Raw genomic sequence first — 17,717 nt, 5'->3', positions numbered from 1 at the left:
GCAAATCTGCTCATAACTTCCAGCTTCCCCTGCTCCCTCTCTAAGCTCATTCTTTGGGTTATCTCTCTTTTTTCCCCCATTCCTTCCCGACCCAAACATTCTATACCCTCTAGACTGACCTGCTGATCATCTCATCAACAAAGAATGCAGATTCTGAGGTTGACACACTTTGACTCAAATTCTAGCTGTGGTGCTCATTATCTGCGTGATGTGGGACACAAGTTGCTCACTAAGCCTCACTAAGGCTTACTGAGGCTCACTAAGCCTCAGTTTTCTCATCTGTAAAAAGGGGGGAACTTGTACATTTCTCAAAGGGTTGTGGAGCTTCAGTGGGCTCATGTTATGGTTATTTATTGCTGAATAAAAAACCTTCCTGGATCTTAGTGGGTTAAAAAAAAAAAGTATCTCATGTTAGAAAAAGATTTGACAGGATTTTCTGTTTCTGAATGAAACTACATATACATCTACCTTATGATTCAACAATTCTACCCCTAGGAATTTATCCATAAGTTAAAAACAGGTAATGTCATTAGAATAGCAGAGTAGAAGGATCCAATGCTCGTCCCCCCAACTACACACTGAGGAAAATAACTCTAGGACAACTCCAGAATACAATAAAGTAGCTTCAGAAATCCTGAGGAGCACAAAAACTAAGGATGGCACATAGAAAAGTATAGAAAGCAAACCTGTGTCATCTCATCCCCCAGTGTGTCACAGCTTATTGCCAAGAGGGATGAGTGTGACCATCCCCTATGGGGAAAAAAGAGAACCAGAGGACCTCAGCAGCCCTAATTACTGCTGAGGACACTCTAGCTTTTGCCAAAGACTCCCACTGTCCACAGCTATGCTGAACCCAGCTGATGGAGCTGCCTAGAGTCACCCCCGCTGTCCCCTACTCCCTGCTGGGCCCCAAGCAGCAGCTGCATCCTCCCCGCAAGGGCCAGAGCTGCCTCTGTGCAATGCTGCCCCCTCTCCAGGGCCAGAGCCATATGTACACTGCTGGATCCCTCAGTTCCCAGTGCCAGAGCAGACACCCTTCTTCCACAAACATGCACTCGTCCTGGACCCTATCTCTGCAACTGCTACACATGAGCCTGTGCCTGAGACTCTTCTGCTGCACTACTGCTGCAGCAAATGCTCATGCATGCTGGACCCACACCCAGAGGTGTCCTGGCTGTGACTTGCTCAAATGAAATAACACAGTAAACAGCAACACAAAAGCATGTGAAAGCACAAATCTCACAAAGGTAAATATATAGACATATGTAGAGCTGTCTATAACACAGTAAAGGTGGTGTATAAATTATTTTTAACCCTAATATAAAACTTAAACATTTGTTTGTGGGTATACAATATAAAAGGAAACCAAATGTCTACAAGAACACAAAGTGCTGGAGGTGGGAAGAGTAAAAGGACAGGGCTTGGTACGAAACTGAAGTTTTGTTATCAATTTAAAATAGAAGGTTATAACTACAAGATATTTTACGCAAGTCTTGAGCTAACCAACAAGAAAACAGATACACAAAAGATGCAAAATAAATCAAAGCAAATCACTATAAAAAATCGTGAGAGGAACAGAGGGACAAAACAACTGAAAGACAAACAGAAAACAACAAAATGGCAATGTGAAGTCATCACTTATCAATAATTTAACTTAAAATATTAAACTCACCAATCAAAAGGCACAAAGTGGCCAAATGAATTTAAAAGACCAAGATCTATCTATATACTGTCTGCAGACTTGCTTTTAAATTAAAGATACATGTACACTGAAAGTGAAGAAATGGTAAAAGATATTTCATACAAATGGTAACCAAACAAAGCAGATTCACTATACTCATATCAGATAAAATATACTTTAAGTCTAAATCTGTCTCAAGAGACAAAAAAGGTCAGTATATAATGATAAAAGAATCAATTCAGGGCTTCCCTGGTGGCGCAGTGGTTGAGAGTCTGCCTGCCGATGCAGGGGACACGGGTTCGTGCCCCGGTACGGGAAGATCCCACATGCTGTGGAGCAGCTGGGCCTGTGAGCCATGGCCGCTGAGCCTGCGCGTCTGGAGCCTGTGCTCCGCAACGGGAGAGGCCACAGCAGTGAGAGGCCCGCGTACCGCAGAAAAAAAAAAAAAAAAAAAAGAAAAAGAATCAATTCAACTGGAAGATATGAAAATTATAAATACATAACACACTCAACATCAGAGTATCAAAAGTAAATACTGACAGATCTGAAGGCAGAAACTGACAGCAATGTAACAATAGCAGGGAACTTCAATATTCTGCTTACAATAATGGATAGAACATCCATCCAGAAAATCAATAAAGAAACAGCTGACTTGAACACTATAGATCAATGGAAGTTCATATACAGGACTTTCTACACAACAGCAGAAGAATACACATCTTTCTCAAGTGCACATGGAACACATTCCCCAAGAGAGATCACAAGTCAACGAATTTAAGAAAACTGAAACCATTCCAAGTATTTTTTATAACCACTTGGAATAAAACCAGATCAATAACAGGCAAGGAAACTGGAAAATTCACAAATATATGGAAATTAAACAACACACTCTTCAACAACGATTGGGTCAAAGACAAAATCAGATGAGAAGTTTAAAAGTACCACCGGACAAAGAAAAATGAAAACACAGCATGTCAAAAACTATGGGATGCAGGAAAAGCAATAATAAAAAGGAATTTTTAGTGATAAATGGCTACGTTAAAAAGAAGAGCACAAATAACCTAAATTTACACCTCAACAAACTAGAAAAAGAACTAAGCCCAAATTTAGCCAAAGGAAGGAAATAACCAAGATCAGAGTAGAAAAAAAAAAAAAAATAGAGACTAGCAAGACAATAGCAAAGATCAAAGAAACTTTAGCTAGACTAAGAAAAAAAGAGGGAAGACACAAAATCATAAATAAAAGAGACATTACAACTGATAACACAGAAATACTAAGGATCATAGGAAACTATTATGAATGATTATATACCAACAAATTAAACTAGAAGAAATGGATGAATTACTAGAAACACACAAACTATCAACATTGAATCATAAAGAAACAGAAAATCTGAACAGAACAATAATGCGTAAGGAGACTGAATCAATAATCAAAACCTCTCAACAAAGAAAAATCCAGGACTGTCTGGTTTCACTAGTGAATCCTACCAAACATTTAAAGAATTAATACCAATCCTTCTCAAAGTCTTCCAAAAATATGAAGAGGAAGGAACACTTCCAAACTTACTTTATAAGGTTAGCAATATCCTGACATCAAAACCAGACAAGAACACTGCAAGAAAAGAATATTATAGGGCAATATCCCCAATGAACATAGATGCAAAAATCCTCAAAATATTAGCAAACGAATTTCAACAATACATTAAAGGAATCATACACCATGATCAAGTGAGATTTATTCCTGGGATGCAAGGATGGTTCAACATATGCAATTCAATAAATGTTACATCGCATTAACAAGATGAAGGATAAAAATCACATGATCATCCCAATATATATTGCAGAAAAAGCATTTGATGAAATTCAACATCCTTTCATGATAAAAACTCTCAACAAACTAGGTACAGATAGAAGGTATCTCAACATAATAAAACCCATTTATGGATAAGCCCACAGCTAACATCATACTCAGTGGCAAAAAGCTAAGATCAGGAACAAGACAAGGATGCCCATTATCACCATTGATAGAATTCAACAGCAAAAAACAACAAAAACAAAAACACAACCCAATTGAAAAATAAGCAAAGTACTTGAATAGATATTTTTCCAAAGAAGACATCCATATCGCTAACAGGTACACGAAAAGATGCTCAACATCACTAATCATCAGGGAAATGCAAATCAAAACCACAACGAAGTATCAACTCACATCTGTTACGATGGCTATTATCAAAAAAAACAGAGATAACAAAGGATGGTGAAGATACAGAGAAAAGGAAACACTTGTACATTGTTAGGGAATGTAAACTGGTACAGCCACTATGAAAACAGTACGGAGATTCCTCAATAAATTAAATAGAACTACCGTATGGTCCAGCAATCCCATGTCTTTGGGATATATCCAAAGGAAATAAAATCATTATCTCAAGGAGATATATGTACTCTCGTATTTGTTGCAGCATTATTCACAATAGCCAAGATTTCAAAACAACCCAAATGTTCTTTGAAGGGGATGTGGTACGTGGGGATTGGAATTCTGGAGTCCACTGGTATCTAACCCAGCATAGGCTTTTGACCTCTATTTAGTGAATGAACATATTTGGGCTCCGTAGTGGTAGTTGTAGCAGCAGCAATATCAAGGGGAATAATAATAATCATAACAACAATTTTCTTTAGCATTTTCAAAATGTGTTCACTGTAGTTGTCATGGAGGCATGCCACTCAAATCTCCCTTCTGGAGAGAGCCTCCTGCAAGGAGTGTAGTAAGCTGATGGCTTCCACCTGCCACACCTTTGGGATCTGCACACAGCAGTAGAACCAGGACATTCCTGGCAGATGGGGTGCTTCTCTAATAGGCAATCTGTGCTCCTGGATCCCCATTAATCTGTCTGACACTTTCTTGGAGCTGCACTGCAAGATGAGACTCTTTCTCCCCAAGTCTCCTTTCTTCTCTTTCTCTTTTCACAGCTGTCTCACCTGCATCGTGGTCTCTCCTCGACTACTGTTAATATATACACTGCAATATTATCCAGCCTTTAAAAAAAATAGGAAACCCTGTCATTTGCAACAACATGGATTAATCAGGAGGGCATTTCACCAGAAATAAGCCAGATAGAAGACAAATACCTCAGGTTATCCTTTATATGTGGAATCTTAAAAAAAAAAAAGAAAAAAAAGGCAAACTCATAGAAATAAAGAGTAGAATGGTGGTTTCCAGGGGCTGGGAGAAAAGGGGAGAGGTTGGTGAAAGGTTATATAAACTTTGTTATTAAATGAACAAGGTATGAGGATCTAAGGACAGCACGGTGACTACAGTTGGTAACAGTGCATTGTACAGTTGAAATTTAGGCAAGAAAATAAATCTTAAGCCTCCTCACCAAAAAAAGGAAAAAAAAAAAGTAAATATGTGAGATGATGGGTGTGTTGTTAGAATCCTTTACAAATTATTCATATATCAAACCATCACATTGTATACTCTAAATACATTAAAATTTTATCAATTATACATCAATAAAACAAAAAAAATTAATCCATTCTCATTTTAGAAAGGTAGATATGAAGGACATATCTCAGGGAAAATGTCAGGTGATTGAAACAGCAAATAACTGCAAGCAAACACTGGGTAAACTGGATCTCACTGTTCTTCAATAAATGAAGGGGTGAGGATCTCAAACATAAAGGATGTTGACCAATATCATCCACCTCCTTCCCCCATTAAGATAAAAAACCCAAAGAGAAAGTGGGAGAAGCAGTTTTTGATAACTCTGCCACATCCAGAATGCTTAAATGCTTAATCTTGTGCTATTCCACTGCCCTCTGCTGGATGTGATAATTCTGACCTCAAAACCAGAAGTTCTAGAGTGGCAGCAATTGTAATCATCATCGTCATCACACTAGCTACAGCATGAATGTCAAGCACTGTGCTAAGTGCTTTACATGCATCATCATCTTCAACCCTCCTAACAATTCTATGGCTAGAAAATGTCAGCCTCTCTTTGTAGGTGAGGTATCTGGAGGTTCAGAACCAAGGTCACACGATTAAAGGGAACTGGGAATTCAATATTGGCTCTAGAGACAGCTCTTAGCTACTTCCTGTTCCCTAAATATAAACTTCATGCTGTCAGCTGTACTGGGAGACAAATCTGAAAAGGTATTACCTTCTGAGACCAGTTGATTCACTATTAACAATGGAATCACAAAAATGATTTTTATTTTAAAAAGCTCCCCCAAAATATCTTCCTCTAATTTTTCCTTAAGAAGCCCCAAAATTTATCAAAAAGGAAAAGTTTACTCCTCAACTACGGGCAAGAGAGTGTTTCTCAAGAGTTTCTCAAAGTGTGATCCATGAATCAACCTCCTTCATTAAAATCTTGTGAGTTGCTGGTTCAATACACAGAACCCCAGGCACCAGGATGTGTCACGGAAGTAGAGAGGACAGGACTCGCCGCTGAGAGATGTGATATGTATTAGTGGGAGAGGGGTGGACAGAGAGAAAGAGTATGATTCCAGGAATTTTGGCTCAGTAACTGGGGGGGGCTGGTAGTGACGTCAAGTGTGGAAAATTGGAAGAAGTGAGTGGTTTTTTATTGTTAGCAGTTCAGTTGTGGTAGTTGCTGTTTGGCAGTGAATATAAAATCAGGAGTTTTGGCTTAGACATGTTATGTTTGAGATGTCAAATAGGATAACCAAATAAAAACGGAAAACAGAGGAACTACAAAGGAAATAACTGACTTTTAAAACTTACAATATGTTTAAGATCTATCCATGTTGTTTCATGTGTATCTATTATGTATCCAATTGCTGTACAGTACCTGGTATCCCTACCAATGATTAATCCCCAGATTGCTTCCAACTCCTGTCACCATAAACAAAACAGCAATGAACACTCTATAGGTTCCCTGTAATATAATAATAAATATATATGTTGGTCTCTGTCTCCAGTTCCTAATACAGGGCTCCTAAGATCCTTAAAAATTCCTAATTGATAAGAGCACTAAGAATATCTTTGGACTTCCCTGGTGGTGCAGTGGTTAAGAATCCTCCTGCCAATGCAGGGGACATGGGTTCGAGCCCTGGTCCGGGAAGATGCCACATGCCGCGGAGCAACTAAGCCTGTGCACCACAACTACTGAGTCTGCGCTCTAGAGCCTGCAGGCCACAACTACTGAGCCCGTGTGTCACAACTACTGAAGCCCGCGTGCCTAGAGCCCGTGCGCCCCAACAAAGAGAAGCCACCGCAATGAGAGCCTGCGCACTGCAACGAAGAGTAGCCCCCGCTTGCCACAACTAGAGAAAGCACGCACACAGAAACGAAGACCCATTGCAGCCAAAACTAAATAAATAAAATATATTTTTAAAAATAAAATATATTTTTAAAAATAAAATAAATAAAGTTAAAAAAAAAAAGAACATCTTTTGTTCTGTCAAGGTAATTCTAGGTGGACTCTTTAATCGGGGCTCATAACCAGAAAGACAAAGCCATGATTAGAACTTAGAATTTTCAGCCCCACCTCCCCATCCTCCAGAGAGGGAAGAAGGGCTAGAAACAGAATTAATCATCAATCATGCCTATGTGAGGAATCCTCTATAAAATCCCAGTAGTATGGTGTTTGGAGAGCTTTCAGTTTGGCGAACACATCCACTCTGAGAGGGTGATGCCCCCGCACTGCACAGCAACAGAAGCTTCTGGACCCAGGACCTTCCTAGACCTCATCCTTCATCTAGCTGTTCATCTGTTATCCTTCATGTCCTTTAATAACTGATAAATGTTGTGTTTCCCTGAGTTCTGTTAGCCACTTCAGCAAGATAATTGAATCTGAGGAGACATACTTAATGTGACCAGGTACTACCAGATTCCTCTAAAATGGCTGTACCACAAAGGAAACCATTGACAAAATGAAAAGACAACCTACTAAATGGGAGAAAATATTTGCAAATGATATGACTGATAAGGGGTTAATATCCAACATATACAAAGAGCCCATACAACTAAACATCAAAAAAACAAACCACCCAATTTAAAAATGGGTAGAAGAACAGAATAGACATTTTTCCAAAGAGGAAATGCAGATGGCCAACAGGCACATGAAAACATGTTCAATATCACTAATCATCAGGGAAATGTAAACAAAAACTACAATGAGATATCACCTCACACCTATCAGGATGGCTATCATCAAGCACCACAGGGCTTCCCTGGTGGTGCAGTGGTTGAGAGTCCACCTGCCGATGCAGGGGACACGGGTTCGTGCCCTGGTCTGGGAAGATCCCACATGCCGTGGAGCGGCTGGGCCCATGAGCCATGGCCGCTGAGCCTGTGCATCTGGAGCCTGTGCTCTGCAACGGGAGACGCCACAACAGTGAGGCCCAAGTACCACAAAAAAAAAAAAAAAAAAAAAAAAAAAAAAACCACACACAACAAATGTTGGCAAGGATGTGGAGAAAAGGGAACTCTCTCACACTGTTGGCTGGTATGTAAACTAGTGCAGTCACTGTGGAAAACAGTATGGAGGTTTCCCAAAAAACTAAAAATAGAGCTACCATATGACTCAGCAATTTCACTCCTGAGTATATATCCAAAGAAAATGAAAATAACTCAAAAAGATACATGCACCCCAACGTTCACAGCAGCATTATTTACAATAGCCAAATACGGAAGCAACCTAAGTATCCCTCAACAGATGAACAGATAAAGAAGATATAGTATATATACACAATGGAATACTACTCAACCATAAAAAAGAATGAAATTTTGTCATTTGCAACAACACAGATGGACCTGGAGGATATTATGCTAAGTGAAATAAGTCAGCGAAAAGACAAATACTATATGATATCACTTATACGTGGAATCTAAAAATTTTTTAAAAAGAACGAATATAACAAAACAGAAAGAGACTCACAGATATAGAAAACCAACTAGTGGTTACCAGTGGGGAGAGGGTAGGGAGGAGGGGCAAGTCAGGGGTAGGTGATTTAGAGGCACAAACTACTATGTATGAAATAAATAAGCTACAAGGATATACTGTACAGCACAGGGAATATGGCCAATATAACAACTTTAATTGGCATATAACCTATAAAAATACTGAATCACTATGTTGTATACCTGAAACTAATATTGTAAATCAACTATAATTCAATAAAAAAAGAGGCAAGAACAAAAATAAAATGTACAAACAGCTCAAAAAAATCTGTAGTTTTATATCAATGTTAATTTCTTAGTTTTGATAAATGTATCATGGTTATATAAAATATTAACATTAGAGGAAGCCAGATGAAGGGTGTATAGGACTTGCAATTTTTCTGTAAATCTAATATTATTTCAAAATAAAAAGTTATAAAACAAAAGAAAAAACCATTACCATTTGCTACTACTTATGCAAATTGAATGTTTAAAAATGCCACAAAGCTAATATAAAAAATAAACTAGGTGCAAAGACTTGTAAGATTGCCATGCGTAATCTGAATCCCAATTCTAAGTTCGTTAAAACAACTTTATTGTTTATCAAACCAACCCCATTTTTCTTAATGAGTGCTAGAAATCTGAACTCATAAAAACACATTTATACCATTAACATATCCACTTTTAGAGTCATGTACCACAATGTTCACTGCAGCACTATTTACAAAAGCCAGGACATGGAAGCAACCTAAGTGTCCATCGACAGATGAATGGATAAAGAAGATGTGGCACATATATACGATGGAATATTACTCGGCCATAAAACGGAACAAAATTGAGTTATTTGTAATGAGGTGGATGGACCTAGAGTCTGTAATACAGAGTGAAGTAAGTCAGAAAGAGAAAAACAAATACCGTATGCTAACACATATATATGGAATCTTAAAAAAAAAAAGGTTCTGACAAATCCAGGACAGGAATAAAGACGCAGATGTAGAGAATGGACTTGAGGACATGGGGAGGGGGAAGGGTAAGTTGAGATGAAGTGAGAGAGTAGCACTGACATATATACACTATCAAATGTAAAACAGATAGCTAGTGGGAAGCAGCTGCATCGCACAAGGAGATCAGCTCAGTGCTTTGTGACCACCTAGAGGGGTGGGACAGGAAGGTTGGGAGGGAGGGGATATGGGTATGTCTGTATACATACAGCTGATTCACTTTGTTATACAGCAGAAACTAACACAACATTGTAAAGCAATTATATTCCAATAAAGATGTTAAAAAAATCCACTTTTGGGCTTCCCTGGTGGCGCAGTGGTTGAGAGTCCGCCTGCCGATGCAGGGGACGCGGGTTCGTGCCCCGGTCTGGGAGGATCCCACATGCCGCGGAGCGGCTGGGCCCGTGAGCCATGGCCGCTGAGCCTGCGCGTCCGGAGCCTGTCCTCCGCAACGGGAGAGGCCACAACAGTGAGAGGCCCGCGTAACGCATAAAAAAAAAAAAAAAAAAAAAAAAAAAAAAAAAAAAAAAAAAAAAATCCACTTTTGTTTTATGCATTAGGCACCCATGTAAAGATTTCAATTGGAAAAAAAGATCTTCTGATTTATGCCACCTAGTGGTGATTGAGATAAATACGACTGCTGGCTTTAAAAAAAAGATTTGAAGGTATCTGTACTATAAATAAGGCTTAACTGGGAGAAAAATGTTGACAATGTGATAACATCTATTACTACATACCATTTAGATTACAGGTATTCAAAAATAGGATATTTCAGTAAAATCAGTTGGGAAGATTAATTCAAATAAAGCCAGAAGAGTAGCTTGCTGCCTACATGAGCAAGCAGGATATCTGATGTGTATTCTAAGATGACACCCATGTTTACATCTCTCTATTATGCCATATCAAACACCACCTTAATTCTATCAAGATTTTCATTATGGAGAGCTCCTTAAAACACAAAAATTGGGTTACAATTGGAAAAGGGGTAAAAATAAAGGGGCACTGAAGGTAAGGCAAGTATTCTTGAATGATGAGGAATACAAAAACAAACCAAGAAACGAAGGTTCCTTAGAGGCAGGGTTAGCCACTCCCACTACGTGCAAGATGGAAAGAAAGGGGACGAGGGGGCAATGTGGGGTATGAAGAGAATGTAAGAGGAGTCCTCAAAGGGCCTGGGTTCTACTTCTCGGCTCTCAGCGGGTGTCCCTGAGTAGAACCTCACTTAACCTTTCTGAACTCCCAGACCCGTATCTGTAAACTGATGTGATACAAGAAAGGGATCCCTTTAAATTCTAATATTCTATCAGGCAATCACCATAGGAAAAATATTCCTGAATCTTTAATAAAAAAATAACTTTGGTGATACAAACTTAGTATAACAATCCAGAAAGAAAATAAGTAACAGCACTTAACGCATTTCCTGGCACACAGCAAGTACTTCATCAATATTAACTACTAGCAGATAGGAGATTTAGGGAGATGGTCAGAGAGGGGAAACAAAAGGAACAGAAAGAAGGAGGGAAGGTGAGTCTAGCATGAAGTATTTTCTAGCCCCAGCTCTCACATTATTACACATTTAAATACCTTCCTCATAAGTGTGAACCAAAAATACTCTTATCATCATTCTGTATGAGATACTTCTACACTTGAAGAATTATCATCTTTTGATAAGCAAGAAAAACGGTCTCTTTACACTCATTTTATTAAACAAATAAGGCTGGTAGAGGAACTTTTATTTAATGCATAAACATATAATTCTCTTTATTAGAGAAATTGTACATATCGGTGAATATGGTCAATGGTCACATCTATGGGTTAATTCTTTAAAAATCAGAACCAATAGTTAGGATAGATTCTATGCTCTCTTTGTTACATTGTGAAGTGTCTTGTGTAGTCATATTCTATTGTTGGAATGACAGCTTGTACAAATTTCAAGAAAATTAGAAGATACCTAAAGGTCTTTAGCTAAGGAAAACAGATTGGTAAATAGTTCTATGATTTAAGCTAACATTGTAAATATCCATTTTACTAAGCAATAACTCCTCAGAAAAAATACAGAAGACAAAATCTTAAATCAAGTATATTATATTAAAAAAATTCATTCATGCAATTGGTGTCTATTCAGCATGAGGCTCTCTGTAAGAATGACTGACCCGGCCGCATTTAATATTTGCATGTAAGACTTCTTAATGAGTACAGGTTCATATTAGCCCAAATATTTTAATATAAAAATAAGGACAAGATTGTACATGTTTAAATGATTGGGAGATGGTCTTTTTATTGCCTATAAGTTTGCTAGAGTATGTCAGAAAATGAGACAGTGTAAAGAATATAAAAATACTGAAGGAAAAGAACAAAAAATAACTAAAAACCCTCCATAAGGAATGATTCTTGGTTAGTATACGTACTTGCCATATACTATACTGGAATAGTCTTTAATAAATCTGCTATACTGGACTGTCTTTAATAAATTCCTGAATTTTTTTCTATGTTCCACTGCACTCAGAAACATTAAGAGATTAATTTTTCTCAGGGGAATTGATGACAATTATGAATTATATATAGAGTCTTCCAAGTTGCTACACAGCTTCCAAAACAGAGATAAATGCTCAAATTATGCATAATAGAATTTTAAGAGTAATTCTGGTTTGGACCAAAAGTTCTTGGTTTGTTTCAGTATCAAATCAGCCCAATGTTTCTCTGAGGCACACATTCTATTAGCAATGCTTAGTTTATCTGTAGTTCCAAGACAGTGGTGACCCCTCAGTCTACTTCTAACACTGAGTGGCAGGAACCACCAAGTCGAATGTCAACCTAGCATCAAACTAATTCAAGCTATTTGGTATTTAAATCATTGACTCTTGACTGCTTTTGATGAATCCATGCTATGGGTACGTGTATTTCAGGATCCAGTAGTTTACTTAATTCCTCTTGCTAACCCCAGAGAAATAAAGAGGTGCTCTTACCTGGAGAAAAACGAAAATACTACATTTGAAGACAACCTGAAATAGATTTCAGGTGCTTTACTTTTTAATTAACCTCTTTATTTAATCTGAATTCTTTCTTTGCTTCAGAGACCTCAGACTGACAAAACCCAACTTTACTTTTACCTGATAGAAAAGTACGTTTTTGATAACATGTTAAATCAGAAATATACTTGAAAAGAAATTCATGTGTTATCCTCTAAATTCACAGGTTATCATCTTTCATCAACAGATTAAGCACTTTGAGTTTCTTTTCCATAAAGAGTTCACAGTTGTGGAATTGCATACTCTCAGCCACTCCCTCAGCAAACAAAAGCACTTGGCTACCTAGAAGTACATATTGCTCTGAAGCTCTGTAACAAGGCAGAGCTAAGTGGTGCACACAGGGACATGTGCTTATCAACTGAACAAGGCCAGAACTATCACAATGTAACATTTTCTAAATAAATTAAGGACTCCCACTAAGACTTCCAGATGTGCGGGGCTAAAATAAGTTATACTACTGTGCCTTAGAATTTACACTAAATTTCCCAAAAAGGGGGAAAAAAAATCCCAGAAGCAATTTGCCTCTAGTCGCATACACAGGTTAAGGATACATATGAACACCAAGTTCTCCCCCTCCTTCTGCAACAGTCTCAATGATTTTCTTCATCACCTCAGCATGCCTAAAAGCAAAAGAACACATCTTATTAGTACAGATCAATTGGATCAAAGTAGGAAAAGCAAGTTTTTGTTTGCGAAGAAACCTACATTATTACACCTACGTTATTACCGCCTGTGAATTAATTTTAATATATAACAGTACTATTGTAAAATATTCTCCTCCCTACTCCCCAACAAGCCAGATTGTTGAGTCATGCAGACAGTTTTATTGTAGCCATGGTAGTCACAAATGAACACAATGGGACTAGTTAGCTTTCCTATAATGGGGGTGGAAGGGAGGTAGGGCAGAAAATCAGAGAAAGGGAAATCGTGCCAGGGCATAAATGCAGAGCAAGGGCTTTCTGCTCTGAGAAACAAAAAAGAACCTAAATAGGCAAATTCAAAAAAGCTACATGGTTAACAGCTGGTCAAAAAAAAAACCACAAAGATATCTATAAGGCTGTGATTTTGACTGTTCCAATGTTTAACAGAGAGTAAACCAAAACTGAGTTAAAAAAAAGCCAACTGGTCAGAGTTAAGAGGTTTATATATTTTTTTTTTCAGATTAAAATTATCTGATTCTATTTAGAAAAAATTTTTTGGCTTTATATAAAGAAGGATATTTATCTGAAGTTTTCCACAATTTTTTTTGTGGCCAACTGGTGAATCTCCTATGCTATAGAAAAAGGTGGCATCAAAGTAATTGCCTGAGCATAGAATTGAGAAAAGGGCACTGTACAAAAGAAATGAATTTTTACACATATCCTGGCTTAAATAACACTACTTCAATTTTTTTTTTTTTTTTTTTTTTTGTGGTACGCGGGCCTCTCACTGTTGTGGCCTCTCCCGTTGCGGAGCACAGGCTCCGGACGCGCAAGCTCAGCGGCCATGGCTCACGGGCACAGCCGCTCCGCGGCATGTGGGATCTTCCCGGACCGGGGCACGAACCCGTGTCCCCTGCATCGGCAGGCGGACTCTCAATCACTGCGCCACCAGGGAAGCCCACTACTTCAATTTTTATGAGTACAACCTTCATGAAAGAGGCAGTCAACTCAGAAGATGAGAATAAATGTATTGGCCCTGAGAATATAAAGACATAATCTGAGGCAGCCAACGGCAAGGCCTAAAATGCCCTTGCAGTCTCATTTTACAGGGCCCCAGCTTTTTTTGGCCTTATTTACATTATATTCCATAATACAGTCATTTACTAAAATGTTTAACATCACCAGTTAAATTACTTATCTCTTTTTCCCACTGAGTAAAGTTTATACTTCAGAAAGAGACCTGCCTCAGTTTGATAAGCTCTGTCCTAAACTCTCAAGCCATAAGAGGATCCAAAAAAATAACTCTCAGAAATGAAAACCTTTTAGATTAGATAATTTTAGATAGTTTTAGTTTTAAACTAATGACTCTTGAAATACTTTTCATAGTTAGCATTATTAACACTCTTAACATAAATAAACTTGAAAAATGAACGACTACCTATGGGATAGATTTTTGGAATAAAAAGGTTGTTAAAAATGAGAAGAAAATATTAAAGGATTTTTTAAAACAAGACTGTTGCCTCTAATTAGTCAATGGAATATCAGAGTTTTCATCTGAAAAATACTGTTACCAAAACTGCTCAATGATTTGTAGAAGTTACCCATTAGAAATAACTGAAAGAATTTAGCAGGTAATTTTTTTAAGGAAAATTCTAAACAGATCATATATATAGATTCAGTTTCACTTATTTGGCCCTGTGAAAACACATTAATACAATGAAATCCCAAATTATAGAATGTACTTGATTTGGTAGGGCTGAAAACCTCTTAATTGAAAAGTAAAGGAAGAGAAATTCTACATACATCTCCCTTCACTAACCAATAAAAAGAGATAAATAGGTCACCTAGAAAAAGCACAAAGTTAACTTTACATTACACATTCGCAGAAAGATATATCACAATAGAGCAAACCATGTCTAAATGACTAGTATTATTTCATCTAAAAAGGATCTTCCAAAGTATTCTTGGAGCTAATAACAGGAGTGAAATCACAGAGATCTATACTATAACTAAACACACACAAAGGACAAAAATTATTCTTAATGAATTTAAACTTAAAGGAAATTGGTAAGGTTTTTTTTTTTCTTTGTCTTATATATTATTTAAGCACAAAAACATTCCTAAGGAAGACAAAAGAGAATTTTATTTATTAAGTAAATTTTTTCTGTTCGGGCACCATGTTTATACAGACTCCCAAGTAGTAAATCCATGAAGTATACACACACACACATGCACACAAATACACACGCACACACAGACACACCTGCATGGGTGAACTGAACACATAGGAGGTGGTGGAAGATGAGGGTGATTTTCAATGGTCACTGTTTTCTTCACATGATCTTGACTGATGTCTTCATACATGTGCTCAACTGTTAAAGGCTGCCGTTGCTAAAACCATAAAAAGTGCTTCATTTGAAATTAATGTTTAAAAACTTTTAGGCCTAAACTTCAGGGTTTATACTTATCCCCACCTCCCACATCACTTGCAGTTCTGAATTCTATACTATTTAGAATCACCAGATTATTTTGGGCCAAGGATTTATTTACACCAAGTAGGGAGGGAGGGAGGAGAGAGTCTGTCCATCAAGGTTATGTGACATCAGCCACCATCTAATACAGAAAAGATCCCACAAAAGGGCAGGTTCATGGCTATCAAAACATTTTATAACTTTCTAACATCTTTTAGGCCGATTTTGTTTTATTTTCTTGTTTCTCATTTATAGTCATTGGAATGACAGGTTAAACAAGTTACTTTTATTTTAGTTATCCTTTAATTCAATTAAGTGAAATTCTTAAGGAAAAAAAACTACATGCAATATGATCATTCTGCAAATGCCTATATATCCACTAGATATAATCCCAAACAAAATTTAATACAACAAACCAACTTCAATTTTCGTCACATTTTGAAGGGATAAATAAGCTCAGGGACCAATAAATAAATGTAACAGATTATTTCTGTTTAATTCTTAGCAGTGGTGGTGTTACAATGAATAATTCAGTTTCTTCAAAATAAGAATCAAACTCAACATAAATCACAAAATTATAAAACAAATGATTTGTAAAATTTAAAAGGCAAAAGTATATATGCATGGGCCTAATGACAAAAGAATTCAACACAAAAATTTAAAATATTTACATTAAAATGTCTTTCTTTATTTTTACCTCATCATAGCCGAACAACCATAGTCGTGGTGTCTGGTAATATTTATCATAAGTGATGTAAAGGTCGTAAGTTCTTGTTTGCAAAATAGCATCTTCACCTCCAGCATCAGTTTTAGCTTTACAAGCTTCTACTAGTTTCCTTGTATCTAGAGTAGCCTGGTAATAGTGGAGAAAAATTTACAGCCATTAAAATCACTATGAATGTCATGTTTTAGAAAATCTATTTTTCCCATCCCATATATTTTTTATTCAACAGCAGATATAACAAAATTTAAAGCTAAAATGTTATATACTGTAAACAATGTACACATATTAAAAACTCATTTGATAGATCAAGATATTAAGAACACTAATCCCCAAGTTTACTCATTAAAAATTAACTAAAGAAAAAACTTGATTTACAAACCTCATCTGTTTCCAACAATCCACTCTCTTCATATTCTGTTTAAAAAAGCAACAAAAGATTAATCAAGTTTGAAGTAATTTCCTAAACCAAATTACATATTACTTCAGAGTATCACTCAAAACCTGGGTTTCTGCTTTTGTTCTGACTGAAGATATTGAATAAACATGAGGGAGCTAATTCTATACTTCTAAAGCAGCACTTTACCTGACAAAGCCAGAGAAAGTTAGCAGGCTTAAGGCTTGGCCAGTGCTACAACAGTCTATTACTAATACCAACTGGCACAATAATACTGTAGAGCCCTAGGTGACTCCATAGGGTGCACAAGGCTATTTACAGAATTGCATAAAATGTGCTCGTTAAAGTCATCCTGACTTCCACTTGGCTGAATCCAGTGGTCAATTCCCAGTTTTCATCTTAATTGACCTCTCAGGAACATCTGGCATGATTTATTCCTTCTTCCTTGGAACGTTTTCTTTCCTCAGCCTTTAAGATACTACATTTTCCTGGCTTTCCTCCTACCTCACTAGCTTCTCCTTCACTATCTCCTATGCTGGTTCCCCTTCATCATCTATAGTAACTACGGGCTCAGTTTTTGGACCTTGTCTCTTCTTTATCCACACTTACTCCCTTGATGATTTCATCTCGTCCCAAGGGCTTTAAATGCTGATGACTCTTATATTTATTCCCTGACTGCAAACATGGATACCTAATTGTTTACTTATGACTACAATGAGTGACTAAGGAGCAGAGCAAATATCACATGTCAAAAACTGAGCTCCTGACTCCCCCTCCAAAGCCATTCACTCCTACAGTTTTCCCCATCTCAATAATGACATCTTTCCAGACATTTGGGTCAAAAACCTTGGAGTCACACTTGAGTGCTCT

At 37.3% G+C, this 17,717-nt stretch overlaps 1 protein-coding gene across 2 annotated transcripts in view; it reads right to left on the bottom strand.

Moving 5' to 3' along the window:
- Window positions 1-11,274: 11,274 nt before the first annotated feature.
- ATG3 (autophagy related 3) overlaps window positions 11,275-17,717 on the bottom strand; it is a 29,217-nt gene continuing 22,774 nt past the window's right edge. The window contains exons 8-12 of one of the 2 annotated variants that reach the window (XM_032630924.1): window positions 16,833-16,867; window positions 16,427-16,582; window positions 15,522-15,649; window positions 13,169-13,237; window positions 11,275-11,539 (exon numbers count right to left, since the gene is read on the bottom strand). In XM_032630924.1, coding sequence (XP_032486815.1) covers window positions 11,458-11,539; window positions 13,169-13,237; window positions 15,522-15,649; window positions 16,427-16,582; window positions 16,833-16,867 — 470 coding nt within the window. In that variant the 3' untranslated portion in view covers window positions 11,275-11,457. The other variant, XM_032630923.1, reaches the window with a different exon arrangement.

Source organism: Phocoena sinus, chromosome 4, assembly GCF_008692025.1.
Source record: "Phocoena sinus isolate mPhoSin1 chromosome 4, mPhoSin1.pri, whole genome shotgun sequence".
NCBI classification, from domain to species: domain Eukaryota; kingdom Metazoa; phylum Chordata; class Mammalia; order Artiodactyla; family Phocoenidae; genus Phocoena; species Phocoena sinus.
This window is presented reverse-complemented; position numbering and strand designations above follow the sequence as displayed.